Genomic DNA, 22,318 nt, shown 5'->3' with positions numbered 1-22,318 from the left:
TACGCCCAGCAGAGCGTGAACTTTGCCAGACCACACACACACTCACCAAACTCAAATCAGCCCCCCATCCAAAGAGCCCAAGCTAATTATTCCAGCTTTTAATGATTCCATCCGACTGCCATTGAGATCTCTTAAAGGCGTCTGGATTAGTGGATTTGTGGAGTATTAGCTGGAAGGGCTGGCAGACCTCTGCACTGTGATTCGGGAGGGGGGTTGGCTGAGAGGCATCTTCAAAAGGTACCTTTAGCAGCACCTTCATAGCATCATTACAGCGGATAAAGCCACGTTAATTTGTGTAAAAGGTGAAGCCACGATTGAGGAGGGACGACTAAGTCAACGTGACTTAAGCATCGCATCGGTGACACAATTAAAGACATTTTGCAGGGGACTGTTTACAAGACACTTAACGGGATTATGTCACCTTGGGTCAACGTCAAACCGAGCGCTGAACTTCAGGCTTTAATATCAAACTAGGTAATTAAACTTCTCGGATGCGGTGTCATAGTCTGTATTCAAAGACACGAAGGCGGAATCACTCCTATGCTTTTATTTTTTTTTTAGCCAACATCAACCCCGCAATGACTTTTTCAAGTTCAGGTTCTGGACTTCGTCAACCCAGAGATTCATCAGTATTACAAATCACACGCTACCTTCTGAGATGTCTAAAGTTGACTGTCAAGTTCAACTACTCTTTAAAGATCCCAGCCATCCTTCTGACCCCACTTTCAACTCCCCCCCCCCCCCCGAAAAGCAAACTCTGAAAACAAGAGCAGCTCATCCCGCGGCTGACAAAGGCAATGTTTGGTAAGCAGGTCAGCAAAGGTTACGGCAAGAGACATGGAGCGAGGCAGTACAAAAGACAAAAAGAATCTTGCTTTTTAATTATTTTATTAAGAGCCTTAATGCTATTAAATGCCCCAGAAACATTCAGCCTATAGTTCTCAATTAGACCTGACAGTTGCTGCATTACCGACAATAAATACAGCAAAAGGCTGCGCCTCCGGACAGGAAGGACCCCTAACTATGACCTCATATTTAATGATGAAAACAAGCCAGCACACACACTCCGTCTCGCTCACACACGTGCATGTGCACATGTAAGTGTGGTGCACACACAAACACACAGCCTGTGGTGGGGCTCCTTATTAAGCAAATACACTTGGGGGCTTGAAAAGAGCAGTCCCTCGCTCGTTTAGAACATGTCTCATGTTTGATTTAGCTATGGTGTACAAAGTGCACCTTCATACACGTGCAAGACAAGAGCAACATTCATCCATTTGCAGGGCAGCCCGTCCTCACTAAGGTCCTGTGGGTTTTTGGGATGGGAGAGAACACGCAAACTCCACACAAAGATGTTCTAATTGTTCTTCACCCTGTGAAGCAGATGTGCTCGCCACCAGTGACGTGTGAGGAGTTTCATGGCTGGTGAGGCCTATGAGTTTTTTTTGTTTTTTTTTTTAAAATGTTAATACAAGTTGCCCATTAAGAGACGAATAATTCACTTTGGCTAAAAATGTTTTCAGATACTTCTTAGACCCAATTATTCATTTATTTCTCATAAACAGAAAAACGTTTGTGTTCTTACCTTTTATTTGCATTTCAAGTACATGCAGTTGGAAAAGTCTTGATCTGTGAAACTCATTCATTCATTCATTCATTCAGTAGCGCATAACATATTTTGAATGCATTTGTTTTTTCTGAGAAACAAAACAAAGCCGAGAAGCCACGCTCACGGTGGCCCCACCTTCGGTTTCTTCCCTGCATTTGATCAGGAAATCAGCAATTTTTACATAAGAAAATGTTAAAACGATTGGAATCATACCGAAAATACAGTTCAATGAACAAATATGAAGATTTCTTTTGTTATTATTTACTCTTGTATATTTAATCATTCAGGCTCTGCCTCACCTGCTGCCCCTGACCGCACGGTATACGTGGTGGCTGTGGTCACCCACAGTCACTCTCCGGCCACCCCACTGGCCCTATAGACATTTCAGGTATCACTTGGCCACCCCGATGAACGATGTGTGGCTCCACCACTGGTTCTAGACACTACACCACCGGGAAACAGCAACATTCTAATAGTGTGAACAGAAATATTCACATACAACATCATACTAAACTGTATTTAACTTACCTGTGAGTGTTGCTCTGTCAGGGGAAGCACCTTCCGACTGATCAGCAGATGGACCATCACGTCTACGGTGGAAAGGTTGAGTTGAACTTTGTCCCCTGGCAACAGACTCATGGAAAACTACCTGGCAACATTCACAAACTGATCTTAATAACAAAAACCTTACATGACTACATCTGGGCCTAATTGAAGCTCAAGGTCAACAATTGACCACGGGACAGAACACAAAATTTCATCGCATTTTTAGCTTGGAACCTGCAAACCTTTACGCTGTCGCCACAAAGTGGTCAAGGACCAGCAATAAGGGAAAGAGGACGAAATAAAAAATAATTAGTAGAGTGCAAAAACTGTTTTCAAAGTAGCTTTTAATTTAGCAACTTTAAAGTATTCTGAGTGGTACGGCTTCTGAGTGGTCGCAAAAAAGATTCAAACACACAAAAACAAACAAAAAAATCAACCCACCTTTTTATTTGATGTGTTTTTGGTAACGGTAATGGTTTAATTTATTTTGAACATGCATGACAGCTCCACATGTCCAAAAAGGAGTATAAAGAAGCTAAACTTATTTAATCCCACCCCTCATACTTTTCACATCAGTGAATACATTTGTACACTTCCTGTTTTAAATGTACTCTTTGCCAATTTTAATTACATAGGAAAATGATTGGGTAGTATAACAATGTGGTAAAATAGCACTCAAGGTTTGTAGTCACTAAAAAAGAACAAATATATCATAATAATAAAAACTGATGAAAGGGTTAACAGTTGACAGAGACAAAGTTGGTTGATGATTGAATCCAGACAATGTTCTCTAGAAAAACAAAGAGTTGGCAGTAAGTACAAGAGTGATTGGACGTAGCATTGTACGTACATGCTGGTTCAGGACTCTTCTAAACATCAGTTGCTTGTATTGTTTCTTGACATCGCTCATTTTAGTGCTTTGAGTTCTTTAGTCAATCCCTTCCATATTTCATTCCACATACTGAAATGCTGTGGGTTTTTAGTGTTGGTGTTTTAAGTTGAATTTTTCCCAAAGGTCATATTCCTCAACTCTTGAGATGAGTTGTATTACGTTTTTGGGTAGAAGGTTATTCGTTGCTTTTTGCATAATTTTAGCTGTTCAAAAATTTACTAGATCAGCAAATTTGAATAGTTGTGATTTTAGGAATAAAGGGCTTGTATGTTCTCTCTGAGCGGCATTATGGATTATCCTATCTGATCCTTTTTGTAGCACGGTTAGGTGTACTTTTATAGTTACGTCCCCATGCCTCCACACAATAGGTTGGATATGGTAATACAGAGAACAATAGAGAGTATGGTGTGATTTTTCATCCAGAGCTAAATTTAGCTTTTATTGAGGTATCTCTTACCACTTTGTTGTATATTTTTAATGGGAGATTTCCAGCGCATATTTTCATCTGTTATGACCCCCAGAAATGTACTTTCTTACACCCTATCAATGTCATCAATTGGTATTTACGCATAAGTATCCTTTCTGCTCGTGCCAAATAGCATTATTTTAGCTTTACTTAGGTTCAGTGATCATCCCTTTTATTCAAACCATCTTTTTAGTAGAGTCAATTCATCTGTGACTAACACTACGCTAGCTTTAGGCCTTTCGTGACTTGACAGATGTCATTTATAGGTTGAACGGTTTTGTTCCCACTAGTGACCCCTGGGCTACGCCACATGATATAGTTAAGCTCACAGATGTATATTCTGGGGATTTTAGGATATCGACTCAAACTGTACATTGTACCTATGAAGTCATCTATTGCTTACATGGATGCAGAAGAGTTGTGCTCCTTTTCCTTGTTTGGTGATATGACCTTTAGCATTTTTCCAGGTCCCTGATGTCTTTGACAGCAAGCCCTCTCTGGTCTCTGGTCTTCCATTTAACTTAATGTAAATTTTGCAGTTGGCACTCCAAGTACCTTTGATCTTTCCCTGCTTCCTCAAGTTGCGTGCTTTCTTGGCAAGTCAGCGTTGCGTTTTGTCAGATGCTCATCCATGTAGATGTTTCTTCGTTTCAGCTTCTTTTCCTGTTTCAGTAGTGCGGTTTTGAATTTCCTGTTGGTGAACTTTACGATGATGTGGTGTGATTGTTTGGTTATTTTTGTAAATAACCAAATTAAAGTCCAATTAAGTGTACATTTATATCAATTTTGGAAAACGCAACAAACGCAGGACATGCCTGGATAAGTTAGGTATGGAAGAACTTGAAAGCCTTTTCGATGAACTCAAACAGATTACATATTTTTTGCACTGTTCAAAAAAAAAAAAGGGCCATACAGCCCAGAAATGCTAGTTACTGTACGCACATGGAAGGTGAGACTTCATATATCCCCACATTGGGGCTCTTGTCGAAAAAGGTTCTTCACAGCACAGACCCGTGACTGCTTACAGCCAGCTCAAACCAGTTCTGCCTGATCCCGCAGTGCTACGGTGTCATCTGTACATCGCTGTCAGTCACAGAGAGCTTTGCCGGACAAGGTGTTACATGTAGTGTCCCAGTACTTGGACAACTTTTTGTAACATTGCCTGCTTTTTCTTACAATAGTTTTGAATGAAATTCTAAACGAGTCAGAAAAAGCATGACTGAATTTGTACATACAGCACACACTCTTTCTTTCAAGCTGTACTGCTAACACACAGTAATTAGTACTAATCGTCTGCGGAACCTTTTCTCATGAAAAATGAGTATGGCTTGGTAGAAAAAAGCTAATGCGCTGTAATTCGTAATAAAGTAAGTATTGAGGGCTTCTTGAAATCTTTTCATTTTATTGATGAATTAAAGGAAAGTAATATGCTGCTTACTGCTGAAATTAAGACAAAATCAAGTGCCTTTACTCTAAGGAAGTATGGTATATAGTGCAGTGGAAGTATACGTTCTATGGCTGCTTTAGCACAGTAGGTATGTGATGTTTGCTGAGTAAGGATTCAATGATTTGGTGGAGTGATTTACTGTGGGAGTTTACGCATGCACACAGAAAAGTGCACTGACATATGCTGGAAAACAGTCTGTTCCAATGTGCGGTACTCTATTGTTTAACAGCCTGTGCAATTCCTTAGTAAATTCTTGAGGGATCATGTTGGCCTGTGTGTACCCATGCACAGGTACGCGATGGCATGTACCAACACATTCACATAACCACAGGCATGTCCTGGAGCCGCAGGGCACTAAAGTTTCCCGTTGGCAAAGGCTCCTTCTTGGAACTGAGGGATGAAGCTCTTGAAGTAAGCCCTGGGTGACAGAGAGAGGAAGGTGATGCATAGTGTGAGAATGTAGTACTGTATATAAAACAACTAATTGTGTCGATATACTTCAAAGTATCATATTCCATCAGTTCTGGTTCTGAAAGTACATACAGTGGAACCTCAGTTAGTGTCATTAATCCATTCCAGATGGTTCAACTCAAACCGAAACATACTCTAACCAAATCAAGCTTTCCCATAAGAAATCATGCAAATCCAATTAATCCATTCCAGACACCCAAAAATGTTAAAACGCAACACCTTTTTATCGTTTTATAATTATGACGTTACATGCAGAAAACAGTTAAAAATGCATAGAAATGACAAATGAACATTTAATGTCACTTTTAGCTTGACTGAAAACATGATTGTTGACAAAGATGGCAATGTGGCAGCGAGAGCCACATGGACACACACTAGTTACTTCTTGAATTCACTAGTTTTTCCCACCTTCTTAACAGCGTAGCTGCTAGTTACTACAGAGTCAACCGTCGATGATGTCATAGACAGGCGACAGAGCTGGGGGACAATGACTTCTGGTTCAGGGTTCCATACTAACACGCTAACAGGGACGTTTTGTGATAAGTTAATTTTTTACGTAACCCAAAAAATATGCTAAGAGGGGTGTACGCTAACCGTGGTTCCACTGTATAAGATGACTTGGTACAAATCATTTATACTTGTAAACTAAAAACAGGAGAACTACTGCACAATGCAGCAAATAAGCAAAGAGGGAAAAAAATCAAACATGGTGCCCCCCCCCCCCCAAAAAAAAGAAAAGAAAATTAATGGATGGATGGATGATTTTTTGCTTAAGTGGGGTTTGTCAAAACCTTCAAACAGAAGAAATAGACGCCCCATTGTGGAACAATCACTGTTACAAATAAGAACCTGCATATCATGCTGGTTAAAACACACGCATACGACTTTTTTTTTAATAAGTAGGAAATCTGACAAAGATAGTGAATTGGTTGTGGTAGCAGTGACAATAAACCTGTACAAACACAAAAGAGGCATGCACTTCCGATTGTAGAACTACCATCATCATTGAAATACAAGCGGTTTCAGTGCTATTAAAGCAAACTTCAGAAGCTGAAGGAGTTGATCCATGTCCTCACGCTGATCTCTGTCAAGCAAAGAGCATCAAGGCAGACTGTGCTTCATCTTCCTGTGGGGATTGTCCTAGACTAAATGCTCGTCAAGTCTTTAAAGGGTCCCTGACATGATTCATCAACTTAAATATGTTATATATTGTTTGTAATTATGTTCTACATTATTAGATTTTTGAAAGCAAACAACAAATTCACAAAAATTACATTTATAGTTCATGGCGCCGGTTATGACGAATTCGTCGTATGACTCACAGCCCAGTGACATCATCAGAGGTAAAACCTCTCAGATAAAGCGGAGTAAAAAAAATCTTCTCCAGGTAGATCGTCAAATTGGTTCAGTATGTTTTTCATCAAAATAATAGTTCAGCAAAACGTGTTGCTGCCGGATGTTCATGGTATCCGAGTGATACTGTAAGTTTCTTTTCTTTTCAGACAGATGGACGCTACCCTTGAGTTCTGTTCTTTGCCGCGATCATTTCACTGACGACTGCTTTGAAGGAACACCTTTACAAGAAGAATTTGTCTTGAAAGAACGGTATTAGCGCATTTTGAAAAAGGATGCTATTCCACCGGTACACAGAAGAAAACAAAGAACGACCGCTATGTCAAAGTTGGCACAACAGAGTAAGTCATGTCTTGTTTAGATAATGTCGTCTAAACAGGCTTAAGTCCATGTACTGCAAGTTCTCTATTCCATCTGCAAATGTTTCTTCCTCCTCGAAAACTATTGACACATTGCTTAAATCTTGGCTATAATCACTGTAAACATCCTCTGTCTCATCATACGCCACCATGTTTGTTTACCTGAGCGATATGATGTCACTTACGGAAATGAGGCTGAACTGCAAGAGCTAGTTCATCGTGGTGCCATGAACTGTAAATCTAATTTTTGCAAATTCACTGTTTGCTTTCAAAAATCAAACAATGTAGAACAACAAACAAATTTAAGCAAAGTCGATGAATCATGTCAGGGATCCTTTAACTCTCAACAACTTCTGTTGGAACATTCTTGCTTACTTTGCCCTCTTGGCCATCTCATTGCCGTCCCAGCGTGGGCTGTAAGGATACGACTTTTGCACCTGAGAATAAAGCTGCCCGCTGCTGGTGAAGTGGTACACAGACTGGAACGTGAGTGTGGGTTGGTCTCTGGGAAAGTACAGCGGGAGATCCACTGCAAAGTAGAGGAGGGACACAGTGAAGGTAACGATGAGGCTGAGAGGAAGAGGCTGTGCTGTAGAAATTGCAGATGTAATACAGGTCGCAAAAAAAGAACACCTCACAATAGGCCGCTTTGATTTTTTTTTTTTTTTTAATGCACCTACCGTGTACTAGGAAGCAAAAATCTTTCCACATGAGTAGAAGAGTAAGCTTTGTAAATCCCTCAGCATCATACTCCACCACTCCCCTGCAACACACAGACTGATTATACACACCATGAAGTCTGGTAAAAGATTAGAGGCACAGACAAATGAATGGCCGCTGAAACCTTGAGTAGAGGATGTGATCCTCGCTTGTTAACTCACATTCCAAAGTGGCTAAGGAATGCAGCAATGTACTCCCGCCTCTTGTGGTAGCCTTGGATGACATACTGCACCTTCACACAACAAAACAAGGGAATTACTTTAATACCACTGCAAATAGAAAAACTAGATGAGGCCAGACAGCAGTGCTCATGTGATGAAGTGAGAAGTTGCGAGTCATTTAAGAAGTTCTGTGTGGGTTAAATGGATTGCTGTTTTCTCTCGAGCCAAAATTAAATCAAATAAAAAAAAAGAAAACAGGAAATATATAATGGTCACAACACGAAACCTGTACTTTGTATAAAAGCAGTGTACTGGACAGTAAATCTCTGTTTTCACGGTGGTTATGTCGCGGACCTCCAGGGATGGGCTAAAAAACGTGAGTAGTTGTTACACCCATAAAAATGACACCTGCCCCACAAACCTTCCTGCTAGCTTGCTTTTGTATCAACGTTTGCAATAAAAGTGACTGCTGTAATTTTTAGAATAGATTCAGCTCCAGAACCCACCCTTTCTCTCTTCAATTGCCATTGTTCACTCGTGACACAATCCAGGTTTAAACCCAAAGTATGCCTAATTTACAATATAACATGTATAGGTATTCACCGCTAATGAAAGGTAATCTAAGATGGAATCTGAGTCACGTTGAAGCCAGTCACAGCACACAACTATGATGCATTCAAGGACTGACAAACAAAGTGGGAAATATCAGCGCTTCACAAAAGAACATTATCAGCGAGGCATAAAAACATAACATGAAAAAAACGACTTATTGTGAATGAGGAAAAATATGGCCTATTTTTAAAGAAAAAAAATATTTTACAAAAAACTCGAGACTGTGATTGCTCTATCATGAATGTGCTGGGGATCCACTGTGCAGGAATTGGTAGAGAACAAACATTTCTGTTACTTGTATTGATAATGTCATTACAATAAAATGCCAACCTTCATCCATTCCATTTTCAATACATGCCACTTTGAAATGAAAGCAAAATATAACCTTATATATACAACCTTGTGGCAAAATGAGGTGGAACCCATCAACCTCTGATTTGGTTGGATAATTAACACATGCGTCTGTCTTCCATGTCACTGTATTCAACATAAAGTTCAGATTCCCCCCCAATGTCAAATTTGCACACTCTTACCTGTCAAGTGTAAAAATAAATGAATGACTGTTAACAGTATACAAATATAAGTGATGATAAATCGTGAATGACAGTGGCGTAATGCAGGCTTACGTGCGTGTGCGTGCAAGTGTATTTATTGATTGTGTTTATCATTTCACTGACTGTATACTTTGGTATATACTTTGCACTTACACATATGTGTGTGCCACATAGAAATATGCCACTTTCCAAATGGTATAGTTACCAGCATTATTGAATTGGATTCTTATTTATGAATGTATTAAGACTAACATGTCTGACTTGATGATAGTAGGGGAACATGTTACTTTAGTTGACTATTGGTCATTATTTTTTTTAATGACTTTTGAGACAAAAGGTTTAAAATAAATCACACTTTTTCTATAACTTAACTTCCACATAACCACAGTATAACTATATACATATATACTATATACTATTAAGTCTATAACATTGCACATTGCAATATGTGTCTTATTTTACACAAACAAATTTTAAACCATAAAATAAACGCAACGTGTTCATTTATTCCATGTGATGTGACCTGACATTAGCTTGAGGGAAGAGGTGCTGCCTATATTGGTATCGGTTGATATTGGACGGTATCAGTAATGAAATGCTGGACAATATTGATATTTTAGATATTCGTAAGAAAGCCAGTATCGAGCATCTATAGTTTCACGGGTAGTTTTGGTCTGAAAATGCAAGCTGAGAGACATTCAGAGCAAACCTGCCCAGAATGTAAACAAAGCAGTCGAAGGGAGAAAGATTAACAAGGGTGAAGGTTGTAATGCTTGCTTTCAGTTGAAAACCAGATGACAGGAGCGAACCAATAGCATTACATGCCATCTTTGTGCACACATAAGTACAACACTTGGCAGTCAAATAAGCTGCTGTTACATTTAAAGCACTAATATAATCTGGCCAATGTAACTTGAAAGGAAGTGTCTGTTGCAGGTGTTGGCTTCCACATGAAGAGACAATTTCTGTATATATTTTTTATAAATATATATATAAAAGTTGTGTCTCTAATTTCTTTCCAAACTGTGGTTTGACTTCATGAGCAAGGCACACCCTTCTAATTGGTATGGGCATAGAAAAGTGCTTGTCTTAAGCCTGTGCTACATTGTACTATTTTTGCAGTATTATACGACGAATGCCGGCCACACTGCTTGACGTAAAATGGGTAGATCATTAATTTACTGCATGTTTACACGGTTGTCATGGCACCGGGAAGCCGAAATTTAGAGCTTTGTGTTTATGTAAGTAGAAAAGAACATTCACATCATTTGATGGTGTTTTCCTTTCTCTGTGCTGACAGCCGTCGTCGTGGCTGTGAGATGATTCCTCTACATTTCTGACATTGCTCGATATCTGTCATAGCCCGTCTTTGTTGGCAAGACCCTTCTATTTTTCATCTTTGTCCTTACCTCACTGCAAGATGTACGACCAACATTTTGGAGCAACGATGGCCCTTTTATATTTTACCACAATTGCACAGACTTTCTGTGTCTTTCATCTGAGACAGACAAAATCAAACAAACCTAATGTAATGTGATGATGTGCACTCTACAATAATCCATGTCCTAAATCAGTGCAATTTTAAGAGTTGTTTTTACTTCCTAAAAGTATACCAGTTCAAATAAAATGGTCCAGTGCGGCTTCTTTTGCATTGACAGGTGTGATTAACAATTATCTTAATTTGAAAGAAGACAAGCTCAGGGCATGGTCAAGACATGGTTGAGTAGGTGCGAATGCCTGCAGCCAGCGAGCTAGCCAACCATGAAGACAAATAAGGAGAACACGCAGATTACTAGAAGAAAACCAGCTCAAGCAGTCACAAACTAGACAAGCACACCAAGTCACATGGCAGCATGCAGCTGTGTGAGGCCTTTTCTTTACACCTACCACTATATTCTTTAGTTATCCAGAACGTTTAATCAGTGGTGAAAATCGTCTTCTACGCAGAGTGACAGAAGGATAACTCAAATGTGCAGGAGTACAAAGCAGATCTAGGAGTTACAAATCTGCAGTTCCTCCACTAGCAATGCTTTTATAATTAGGATTACCATATTTGGCTTATCCAAAAATATGACAATGTTTGGTAGACATTTCACTCACTTTGTCCTCCTAGTGCAGCTTTCCCATAACCTACTTCCAGAAGATGCCATCTGGTCATTTTATATATATATATATATATATATATATATATATATATATATATATATATATATATATATATATATATACACATACACACACACACACATATATATATATACGGTATATGTATTCTGACGCCTCAGTATAGTTGTACATTAAATGTACATTTGATGTGTCATTATGTGTCAAATCAATGTTTTTTTTTTTAATCGCCCATGCATGTTATAAGTTACACTCATGTCTGTCATTAAACAAAAAGAAATAAATCACTGTTACGCCTGGTATGGTGCGTGACCCCAGGATGCAGACACAAGAGCACAGTGCAAGTAAAAAGCGTTGTTAATTGTGTGACCATTTGTGGCCCACGGGTGCTGCTTTGTTGGCCTGTGACACATTGTAAAAATGGAATTGAAGAAGAAAACTTCAAGAAACAAGAAAAATCTGCAGTAATTTTACAAGAATAAAGTCAGATTATTTACAGAAAAAAGATGTAATCTAAAGAAAAAGTTGTTATCTTACGGGAATAACATTGTAATATTATAGCAAAAAATTACTTTAAAATATTATGGTATCAAAATATTATTCTTATGAAGTCACAATTATGAGAGGAAAATTTATAGGAAGAATGTTGAAATAATTGGGGAAAAAACATAACAGCAGAAATGAAAAAAAAATAATTAATTCACAAGAATGAGGTCACTATTTGGAGAAAAAAGAAGCATTTTGGTTGCATTTTTCGAGAATAAACTCGTAATATTATGAGGATAAATAATGTCATTTTAGGAACATAGAGTTCAAATATTCAATAAAGAAACTGTGCAAAATGTAAACTTGCAGTTTTTCAATAGTCCTGTAGTGTAAACGGCAACGGTTAGTCCTAAAATATGAAGGATTGGTTCAGTTTTGTAACGTATGTCCGATTGTGAGCGTGAAGGGTCTCTTCTCTGCAAAAGCTGCAACACAGACATGCTGCGTGACTCAGCTCCGTGCTAAATTATGTTTACGTGGGACAGCGTAGACAGCCATTTATCTTTGCTCATAAGCAGCAAGGCCACAGACTTGCTAATCTGTTTATGAAATGCAGTGTCTGTATGCATGTATGTACGCCATGTGGGTGACTTCACTTTCACACCCATGCTGAGAGAGGGCCTCCTATGTCCATCTTGTTGTAATGGCAGCCTTGAGCTTTGGGTGATGCAACACAGGTGATGTTGCTCAGCAGGTATTCAAACCTGCCCGCACCCATGACTGCTTCCCACGCACAATGATTTACTATGTTTGTGCTTGTGTCTGCGCAGGGGAGTGTGAAGAAATATCATCACCGGAAGTGCTTCCTGCTGTGTGATGAAGAAATCTCTGTGTCATAAAAACATTCATACCACCCCCTCTTTTTACCTTGTAGAGAGCAGCTGACCTGTCATGTGACTTCACAGTTATGCCTGTACGTATTTGCCTATTATGAATAATAATTGTTTTTTTATTACACTACTACATGCACATGGTACAGGGAAGGACATATGTTTTTCTACACTGATCTAAGACAAACTGCTAAAAACTGAAGTGGGTAGAAAATATGAGCATGTATTAGTTAGTAATGCACCAAACCCTTTTTCACCCACTCTGATTACTCTTACACTGATGGAGGTGTTGGTGAGTGGACCCCGAAACAGGCAACAATTTCAAGAGTGTGTCACATTTTACATAATAACAACAAAAACATCCAAGGCAATACAGGCAGGAGCAAGGGAGAAGGACAAATAAACTATCTGACAAGAGTTAACAGAAACTCTGAGGCACAAGATGAGACATAAGTGTGCAGATCATGAGGGCGCGCAGGGAAGGAGGTGATGGACACAAATGGAGATGGACAGTCAGGCACACAAGAGCTCAAAATAATAACCACACAGCAGCATTCATTCAGGCATAAAAAGCCTAAAAGCACACAAAATCCTCGCCCCCTGAGATGTATATTACGGTTCTATGTAAACTCTGAAATTGAAAAGTTAGCTCGTCAGATGGGCCAGGTGACTTAAGTATTTTGAAGCAACTTTTATTTTTAACTAATGACCAATTAAGGCCAATCAAATGCAACCTTTTATGTGAGCAATAAATTTGTCACTGACGCCTAGCGCTTTGAAAAATAAAGTAGGACCGCATTCTGAAAGCCTGAAACAGGAGGAATGATTAACACACCCAAACATCCAACTGCTATTGAATAACCACATGAGAACTACACTACAAATAATATTAATCTTTACTGAATGAATGACCACTAATGTGACTACACATTTACATGTTCTGATAGTGAATCCTGCCAACACGCCGAGATGAAGACTTATTTTTCCAGCATGCGGTGCCGTTTGATTGAATTTGAAAAGATATGCAATGGTCTTTTCATTGTCAACCTTGTCAAGAACCAAAATAACGTGGAACAGTTTACAGTGCTTTGCAGAAGTATTCAGCCCCTTGAATGTTTCGGCCTTTTATTGCTCTCATAAATGAAATCACGATCGATGTAATTTGGATTTTTCGACAGGAATTTTCCAAAAAAAAAAAAAAAACTCCTTTCATGTCAAACTGAAAACAGATTTTTACAAACTGGTGTCAATTAGTTAAAAATATATGATGGTAAATAAGTGTTTGCATCAACATTTTGCCCTTTTAAAATGATTGACCTTATTTAGCAGAGATCCAGCTAGTTGATGCCTGTGGTGTCACAGTTAGTGAGACAAAGATTACCTGAGTTCAGCCAATGTGTGCCAAGTGGTTGTTGTATTAAAACATCGGTGTCTGGTAGGTCCAATTGCTGGTTCATTAGTATGCATTATTATTGAGCAAGAAAAAGACTGATGAGGAAGGCCGCCAAAGCGTCTACGACCATGCTGAAGAAGGAGTGAAGAGGTTCAGTGGACTAGATGGGACATGCAACAACTGTTGAGCAGGTTCTTCTGCAGTCATAGTTGTTTGAAAGAGTGGCAAAGAGGAAGCCACTGTTGCAAAAAGCTCACACGAAATCTAGCTGGAATTTGCACAAATAAAGATGAATGTTCTTTGATCTGATGAGACAAAAATGTAGCTTTTTGGCCATGGACAAGATGCTATGTTTGCACATTACCACAAACACACCATCTCCACCGTGAAGCATGGTGATGGCAACATCATGTTGTGGGGGTGATTCTAAGCAGCATGCCTTGGAAGGCAAGTCAAGGAAGAGTGGAACATGAGGGCAGAAAAATATCAGCAAATCCTGGATGATAATCTGTTTCCACCTGCAAGAGAACTACACCTGGGGAGAAGATCTTTTTCCAGCAAGACAACGACCCCAAGCTTACAGAAAAAGCTACATGAACTGGTTTAAAGACAACAGTTGAATAATGCCCAACTACACAAACCATAAATGGTCTTTACATTCTTCTTACTCAACACAACCTCACCTTTGTTGGCACTCTTTTTCAACAGCCTTTTTAAATCCCTTTCATGTCATGTCACCATTATGCATTCATGGTTTGTCCATTTCCTCCCCTTTGCACGGAAGAAGAAAACCATTGTGTTACTGAGAGACCAGAAGGCAGTTCTGCAGATGAGGGGTGTTCAACACACGACACAAGGCCTGCAAAACATGCAGATATTGTGTGTGTGTGTGTAAGTTTTCTTTTCCAAATGCTCTTCATTGTCTAGTCCCAGCTTTCTGATGATGGCCCCAGACCTGAGAGCAAAGACGCATCCACTGCGATAAGATTGGCAAAAACAAACGCTGACTGATTTGGTTGACGTCAGTTCTTCTTACCACGGCAGTAAATAAAGGTGAACATAAAAAAACAATGTGAGACCAGTCTAGTCTTCAGTTTGTTCGTTACAGATATCTTCAGAATATACACAGTATACAGTCAAGGGAAACAATATTAAGGCCTGGTACAACTAAAGGTACACAGTTTTCAAATTAATTCCTCATGATTAATCACCATTTGCAACTATGTCTGAAAAATATCAATTTTTACTCTATTTTACTCACAGAAAGATAAATGACAGGACACAATGGAATTAAGTGAACATTTAAATGAAGCTAAAAGACATGGACATGTAGGCTTGGATGTTTTTCTCTCTTAATAAAATGTTTCATTTAAGCTAATATTTTAATTTGTTTGATGATCTGAAACATTTATGTGTAACAAACATGCGAAAAAAAAAAATCAGGAAGGGGGCAAACACACCGCACTCTCGCTGTCTATATACACATATATACACACGCACACTTTGTGCACTATTTATTTATTTATTATTATTGATTGAATTGAAGGCTAAGGCTTCTGTTTTTTTAATCATATATTTTAAATGGATCCCATCAAACAAAAAGATGTTCATTCAGCAAGCCTTTTTTGGTCCGTGTCTAAAAATAAATACAGTTGACATGTGATTCTGTTGTTTTTATTTTTGCCAGTGCGTCACACCATGCTTGGGGATATGATGTGGTCTTTAACACAACTGAAAATACTGTAAGAATGTTACTTTTACAGAACTGGCTTCTTTATTCTATAATGTAAGATTGTCTACATCAACAAAAGTTAACAAAAGTTGAATCGTATCGAATCGAATCATGTCGTATCGTTCATACACTGTATCAAATCATTCAGTTTTTAAAATAAATAGTTTTTGAATCGTATTGCAACCCCTGCATCTGTATCTAGCGTATCAAATCATCTATCACAAACCCATGCAAAGCTATTAAATGACACGTGATGTGCGTGGTAAGTTCCCAGTCCTGCATGTAGCTTCTGCAGTGTCATCAGCCTGACTTACAGAAATGTTCCAGGAACATTGCTGCTGTGCACACTCAAAATGCAATAGGCCACAGGAACCCATTACCTTTTTTCCAGGAACTACAGTGACAAAGAACTATAAGTTCCTAAACATTTGGTGGAAAAGGGACTTTAAATGGGCTAATACTGTACAGGACCTATTGTATTACCTTTTTCGATCTCTTATGCAATCCTCCAGGCTTTGTCATTTACATCAAATATTGAAATATTTAGCTACTTATTGAGAACTGGGATCTATATGCAGTGCATACTGCTGATGTGTGAGCTGATATGGGTAAAAGATGGTTTATTTTACATTGTGCTCCAATGAATTCATCCAAAAGAGAATATGGCTCCATGTTTCTCTACTGGGTGAAAGGACCCGTTCTAACCCTGCTGGACTTAAACAGCTGGGGGAAGGAGGTCATGCAGGGACGTCCCCACACGGGAGTCAAGGTAAACAGGGAAAGAATATAGCTGAAGCAATGTTTATTATGTGTGAATGTGTTTATGCATGGAAAGGGGGTGGGGGTGCATGTTGTCTTCCCCTGAGGAAAAATGGCATTACATCCCGTCCACACTGCATAGCTACCTGTCAACCTGTGGAAACCAAGGAGCGACCAGACAGCCTGTGGACGTTAGCCAGAGTGCCCACATGGGCAGATGACGGACACACGTGCATGAATGCACAAGCACGAGGTTGGCAAAAAAATCATCCTGAATCTTGATTGGATCCACATTTTGTTGTAGTCCTTGAAAGTATGCACGGATACACAATTACACTGAGTGTGTGGTTGGGATTAAAAATACTTGCACACAGGCATCACAGACATTCTAGAACTACAAAAACAGACAATGAAAACATTTTTACCTTGTTAGTGAGTAACTGGCACACTTGTGGGACATAGTCAATCAAGCATCCACCGCTGGGGAATGCTGGGATATGAAGTGCAGAAGAGCCTCCCAGAGCACTATTTGGGGGAAAAAAAATCTTTAAGTCTATCATTAGGACATTGGGACATTCCCATACATTGGGAACAACATTGTGATTGGGACAAGAAACCTTATGGAATCATCAAACATGATAAAGTGCTACGTGATCCACCAGTCAACCAAAGTTTTATCCATCCATTTTCATACCACTACAGTATTCCTGTTCATGGGTGAGGGGATGCTTGAGGCTATCCTAGCTGATCAGGGATGAAAGGTAGACAACACCCTGGAGTGATCGCCAGTCAATCACAGAGCCATCGTGAATGGGGGCATTAACTGGGAATCTCGCCTACACTAACTGCATCAAACTGACTTATGTGAAACAATGCACCACTGAATGTCGACACAAACAAACTCTTGGCATCAATATTAAAAACAAATGTGTAACCCTTCGGGTTTAACCTTTAATATTTCTCCTTTTTTTTCTGTTGACAACTTATCTGTCTCGCAGCACAGCTCCATTAGTGATTATTGTATGCTTGTTTAATCAGGAAATCTGCTGCTGCAGCTCCCCAATGACTAACCAACCGAGATCGTCATTCTCTCATTTTTCTTTCATCTGGGGCAAAATAAAAATGGAATACCCTGAGGACGGGTTAAATGTCTGAAAGAGCTGCTTACTGGCTTTTATTGCTTTTTTCTGTTGCTGCTTTCTATTTTCATCACATTCTTCATTATAGCTGGATGCACAGGCCATTTAGAAATGTTATGTCATTTTTAAGTGGACGATTGCAGTTAAGCATGCGAAGAAGAATGCCTTAATATAACATCATGCAGCATTACGCTAAATGTCACACATGACTCACGTACTTTGGGGAGTTATGTTTAATTTATCAGAAAAGAACAAACAATAATAATGTAAAGGTGAATCACAGATGACAGTGAAGATCCCATAAATTCCCTCATGTCAGTGGTCCATATGCAGAACACTGACATTACATTTCCCAGGTCAACAGAAAATAATTTTCACATATTTTCCCCTCATTTTGACTGACTAAAAAGCTGAGGTCAAAGCAACGTTCCAGAGAACTGCATAGTATCAAAAATAAGTATGGACGTGGGAGTAATAGGGAGGAAGGTGGAGCCCAGAATCATGTGTTTCACCTTACTGTCATCACCCAAACCCTTACATCTTTATGGGAAAAGGTCTTACAGAGTTCACTAACACGTCGACAGTGACTGGACTCATAGTTTTGACTCGGGTGGATTCAGATTCAACTTTGAATGCCCTTCTTTGTTGACATCTGGTTCCTCCTTTTCTGCTCTGTGCTGCGACAGCATCTTTCCACACCGAAGTTTAACCTGTTTACAAATGAATCTGCAAGGATCTCCACATGCTGGTACAAAGCAGTCAAAATTCTTTTTTGGAGAATTTCAAAACCACTATTTACAGTAGGCTTTGTGCAAATAATTAGCATTAGCTTGTGCATTTTGCCATACACCAACCAACGTTCGATTGGAAACTGCTCGCAGCAGTGAAAGGAGAAGGCTTTGAAAGGGAAAATCTAAATAATGCCCATCTATCCACCCACAGTTCTAAGAATAGCGTTACATCATTCAGATGGAAATGAAGACCCAGGAACAAAATACACAGTGGTTTGTTCGTCACTCATTTGCGTCAACGGATTGTTTAGTTTGCTTTTAGAACCCTCTTTTGAAAGGAGACTAATTAGACAGTGGTCATTCAAACATTTAATAGAAGTCTACCAAAATCTAAAATGTAACTAACGATACTGGAGTAGCTAGTCTAAAATACAGAAGACGCAGCCTCAAACACCAATTCCATTTCAATTTTATCTATGCTACTTATCATTAGAAATAACCAGAGAACATATTTAATATAATGAATTTTATAAAACTGGATTTTTGCCGCTGACCACCACCAAAACAATGGATGGTATAATCATGCTGCTCCTGGCACTTCCACCAGTGATCACCAACCAGGGGTACGTGTACCCCTGGTTGGTGGTGTTACATTCTACTTTTGGAGAATTATCAACACATACGAGTGAGGGGCTACTTGTGGTATGACAAAATGGCTCTATGTGCACACAAGACAATAAAACACTGACTTAGACCATGCTATTATCATCTTCTCTCTACACAACAAACTCCCCATTCTGCTTTGGGAGACACAAATTTATACTTAGCAGGCCCCTAAAGAGTCCCTGCTGCTGTTTCCACCAGTGACACGGCTCTCACCACTACCCAAGCGAAGTCATCACAAAGACTTACACGACCCCTATGAGCAATGCAGCTTACTGGCTGACATATTTACAGTAGCTTTGTACATGAACATATGAAACACACACGATTTATGACAGGGTTGCCTATGACTTCATCAACTAGCGAGATTATGCTCAGTGACTCAGGTGGATAGTGACGAGGCTCCGTTTGTTTATGGGGGGGGATCCGCGCGTGTGCACGTATGTGTGCATACAGTGACAACATTAGAACAGATAAAAGCTCAGTCGCAAATGGGACTGACATGAATCACTACCAAAGTGAAAGACAAAGCCAAGAAGGAAATGAAGATGTGTTTCAAAGCAGCAACGCCTTCATTCCCATCGCCTCCTTTATTTTATAAACAAACTTCAAGGCCCACCAGTCTCACATATTTGACTTTGCAACAGAGGTTTGTGAGCTGTCTGTCAGGAATTGACCGTCCTTGCAAAACAGGATATATTTTTAACTTTACAGTGGAACCTTGTTTTATGTACAGGTATTTGTAGGATTCGGTTTTAGACGATTTTCGTGGACTGTCTCGGTATTGTACGGGCAAACAGACGAGTACACTTAATAAACTACCTGAATGCCCAAACAAAGCACCCGCGCATTGCCGACTCAGTCTCTGTGAAGACTGTAGAATGAAGTGGTTCTTTTACAGTTGGGACACTATAGACCGATTCCGGCCAGGGAATCCTTTAATCATCTTTATTATGTGTTTGTGGGTGGTTTATTTGTTCATAGAACACACACAGAACGACAAACAAGTCTTATCTGTTGCTTTCCTTCCTCCTTTCAAGCACTGTACCCTCCGCTGATGAGGCGTTCAAGCGCACTGTGTACTTTAAGTGACCGGTTTAGGGGAGACACATAACGGAAAGTGAACCGGGCCAGTGTGTGTAATGAAGACTGTACCTGTTGCTGAAGTTTACGATAAAGTTCAAGTGAGGAAGTGTACAGCAATAACTGTCCACTTTCAAATTAAGTTTGTAACGGACTAGAGTCAAACAGCATCCCTACTCCCTGCACTCATCACCAACAAGACTCTTCAATAAAAGGAAAAAGTGTTCATGTTCATTTATCCATTTCATTCATCATTACATGTATTTTGTTTTGGTTTATGCATGTAAAACTATAATTATTCTCTATAAAATGCATTTTGTCTCAGTAGTTTTGGATGTTTGGAACGAAGTTTCAGTTTTCATCTGACCTTTTAGAATGGATTAATGATGAACATCGAGGTACCACTGTACTATAATTAATTAAATATGAACTCTGTGTGGATCTTGCCTTTTTTTAACGCTTATTCTAACAGAAGGCCTAAACAAGGAGTGAGAGAAGATACGAATATCAGTAAATCAGAGGTCAACCAGCTTCCCCAAAACAAACTGTTTTCATGCATTTAGACAATGCTTCATTAACTAATATTTGAGCTGCAAAAGCGTCATCATAGAATTATGTAATTTTAATGTCTTTACAAAAGCCTTGTTCAAGTTGGTCCAAAGCGCCAATGATGAAATTACAGTCTATCGTAAGACTAAAGATGTGCAGATACAGTAAGTCGCAGTCTAAAACACCATAACACCAAAGTTTTCAAGGAGACAAGGTAGAGGAAAGTGCTGTGAGTTGCTGAGAGTCAGACAAGTGTCTGTAATGGCATAGTGTACTGTCAAGTGGGTTTGCTAGTTAGAGATCAATTTATTTCATCGGACTGGCAATTTCAGACTGTGTCAAGATGTTTTTCAAACCTTGAAAAATATTTGATGGAAATGCAAAGATTTTCAAAGGCCATAAAACACCTAGACAGACCCTGGAGAAGGGACACACAAACTGCTCACCCACACACAGGCATGTACACACAAACATACACACATCAGCACCCAGGCAAGCCTGAACACACAAACATGTGAGCAGGCACCTAAAGGCAAATGCAGATACACAAACATTAGTGCACTGCAGCCTAAAACTGTCTCTCTGCGTTGAGTTCTCTGGGCTCCTAAATCTGGTTTGGGGGCAGAGACGGTGCCCACTCGATTCTTTTATGCAATGCAGCAGGTTTTCTGGGGGAAGAAAGATGTATCCAGCTCATCTCATGGGCTTGGTACAATCAGTAAAAGAGAAGTGAACATGAAAAGATCGATGAGTTTGCCTATAAAATAGCTGTAGCCGCAGCCACATAAGCAACAATACTAAATTACTTTGCAATGACAGCTGCCAGAACAGATTAAACACTCCATTAGTTAGTTACTCCTATTAGTCACAAGTTGTTAAAAACATTGGGACATGAGTACGGCAACAAGAGAAAGTAAAAATGGAAGAAAATATGGAGCTGGTGTCTTACTTTAGGACTTCTACTCTTCTTGCAAGACTTTTGTCCGTTCATTGCATCACGTGTGAAGAACATACAGTTGCAGTAATAAGTTTACATACACTCATCGTAGGCATGAAGATCTTATTAATGGTGGGACCATAATACCAATTCTGACAAGGAGAGTCAAATATCCCTCCCTAATTATGCCAGAACCTTGCTTACAGCTACAGAAAGTGTCTGGTAGAGGTTAAACTTGCTAAAATACATTTTACTAAATACTAGTAGGGGTGTATGTGTGCATTTGAGCCTATATGAGTCATTTTCACATTGTGTAAATTAGAGAAACATTCCAACTTGTGCAACCAATTGTTGTTTTAAAAGAAAGAACTGAAAATGTACAATGTACAGTGGTGCCTTGGCTAATGTCATTATTTCCGTTAATGTTCGAATGGTAACAGCCCGATTAAAAATGACAAGTGACGTCAAAGCAAAACTTAAGGTAATACATTCAGGTATTTCCCAAAGCTTGTCAAGATTCACGACATGTAGTCGCTCTACACTTCTCTCCCCTTCTCTGTCACTGTCACCCGCAACGTGCTCCCCAGCCGCCCAGCTGCAGCAGGAGTCAGGACTGGTACCTAGTGTCACTTGAAGGAGCGC

The 22,318-nt window shown here is 39.4% G+C and overlaps 1 protein-coding gene across 2 annotated transcripts in view; it reads right to left on the bottom strand.

The window, feature by feature from the left end:
- Nucleotides 1-798: 798 nt before the first annotated feature.
- The window catches only part of babam2 (BRISC and BRCA1 A complex member 2), an 81,559-nt gene continuing 60,039 nt past the window's right edge, over nt 799-22,318 (bottom strand). The window contains exons 8-13 of one of the 2 annotated variants that reach the window (XR_008573370.1): nt 17,000-17,099; nt 8,025-8,095; nt 7,824-7,906; nt 7,519-7,672; nt 2,138-5,378; nt 799-2,052 (exon numbers count right to left, since the gene is read on the bottom strand). Coding sequence is in view for 1 of the 2 variants with exons in the window: in XM_054795902.1 (XP_054651877.1) it covers nt 5,315-5,378; nt 7,519-7,672; nt 7,824-7,906; nt 8,025-8,095; nt 17,000-17,099 (472 nt within the window). In the remaining variant the exon portion in view is untranslated. Of the gene's footprint in view, nt 5,379-7,518; nt 7,673-7,823; nt 7,907-8,024; nt 8,096-16,999; nt 17,100-22,318 lie in introns of both variants that reach the window. The other variant, XM_054795902.1, reaches the window with a different exon arrangement.

The sequence above is a fragment of the Dunckerocampus dactyliophorus genome, chromosome 13 (assembly GCF_027744805.1).
Source record: "Dunckerocampus dactyliophorus isolate RoL2022-P2 chromosome 13, RoL_Ddac_1.1, whole genome shotgun sequence".
Taxonomy (NCBI): domain Eukaryota; kingdom Metazoa; phylum Chordata; class Actinopteri; order Syngnathiformes; family Syngnathidae; genus Dunckerocampus; species Dunckerocampus dactyliophorus.
The sequence above is the reverse complement of the archived record's forward strand: the minus strand, read 5'-3'. Positions and strand labels throughout refer to the sequence as shown.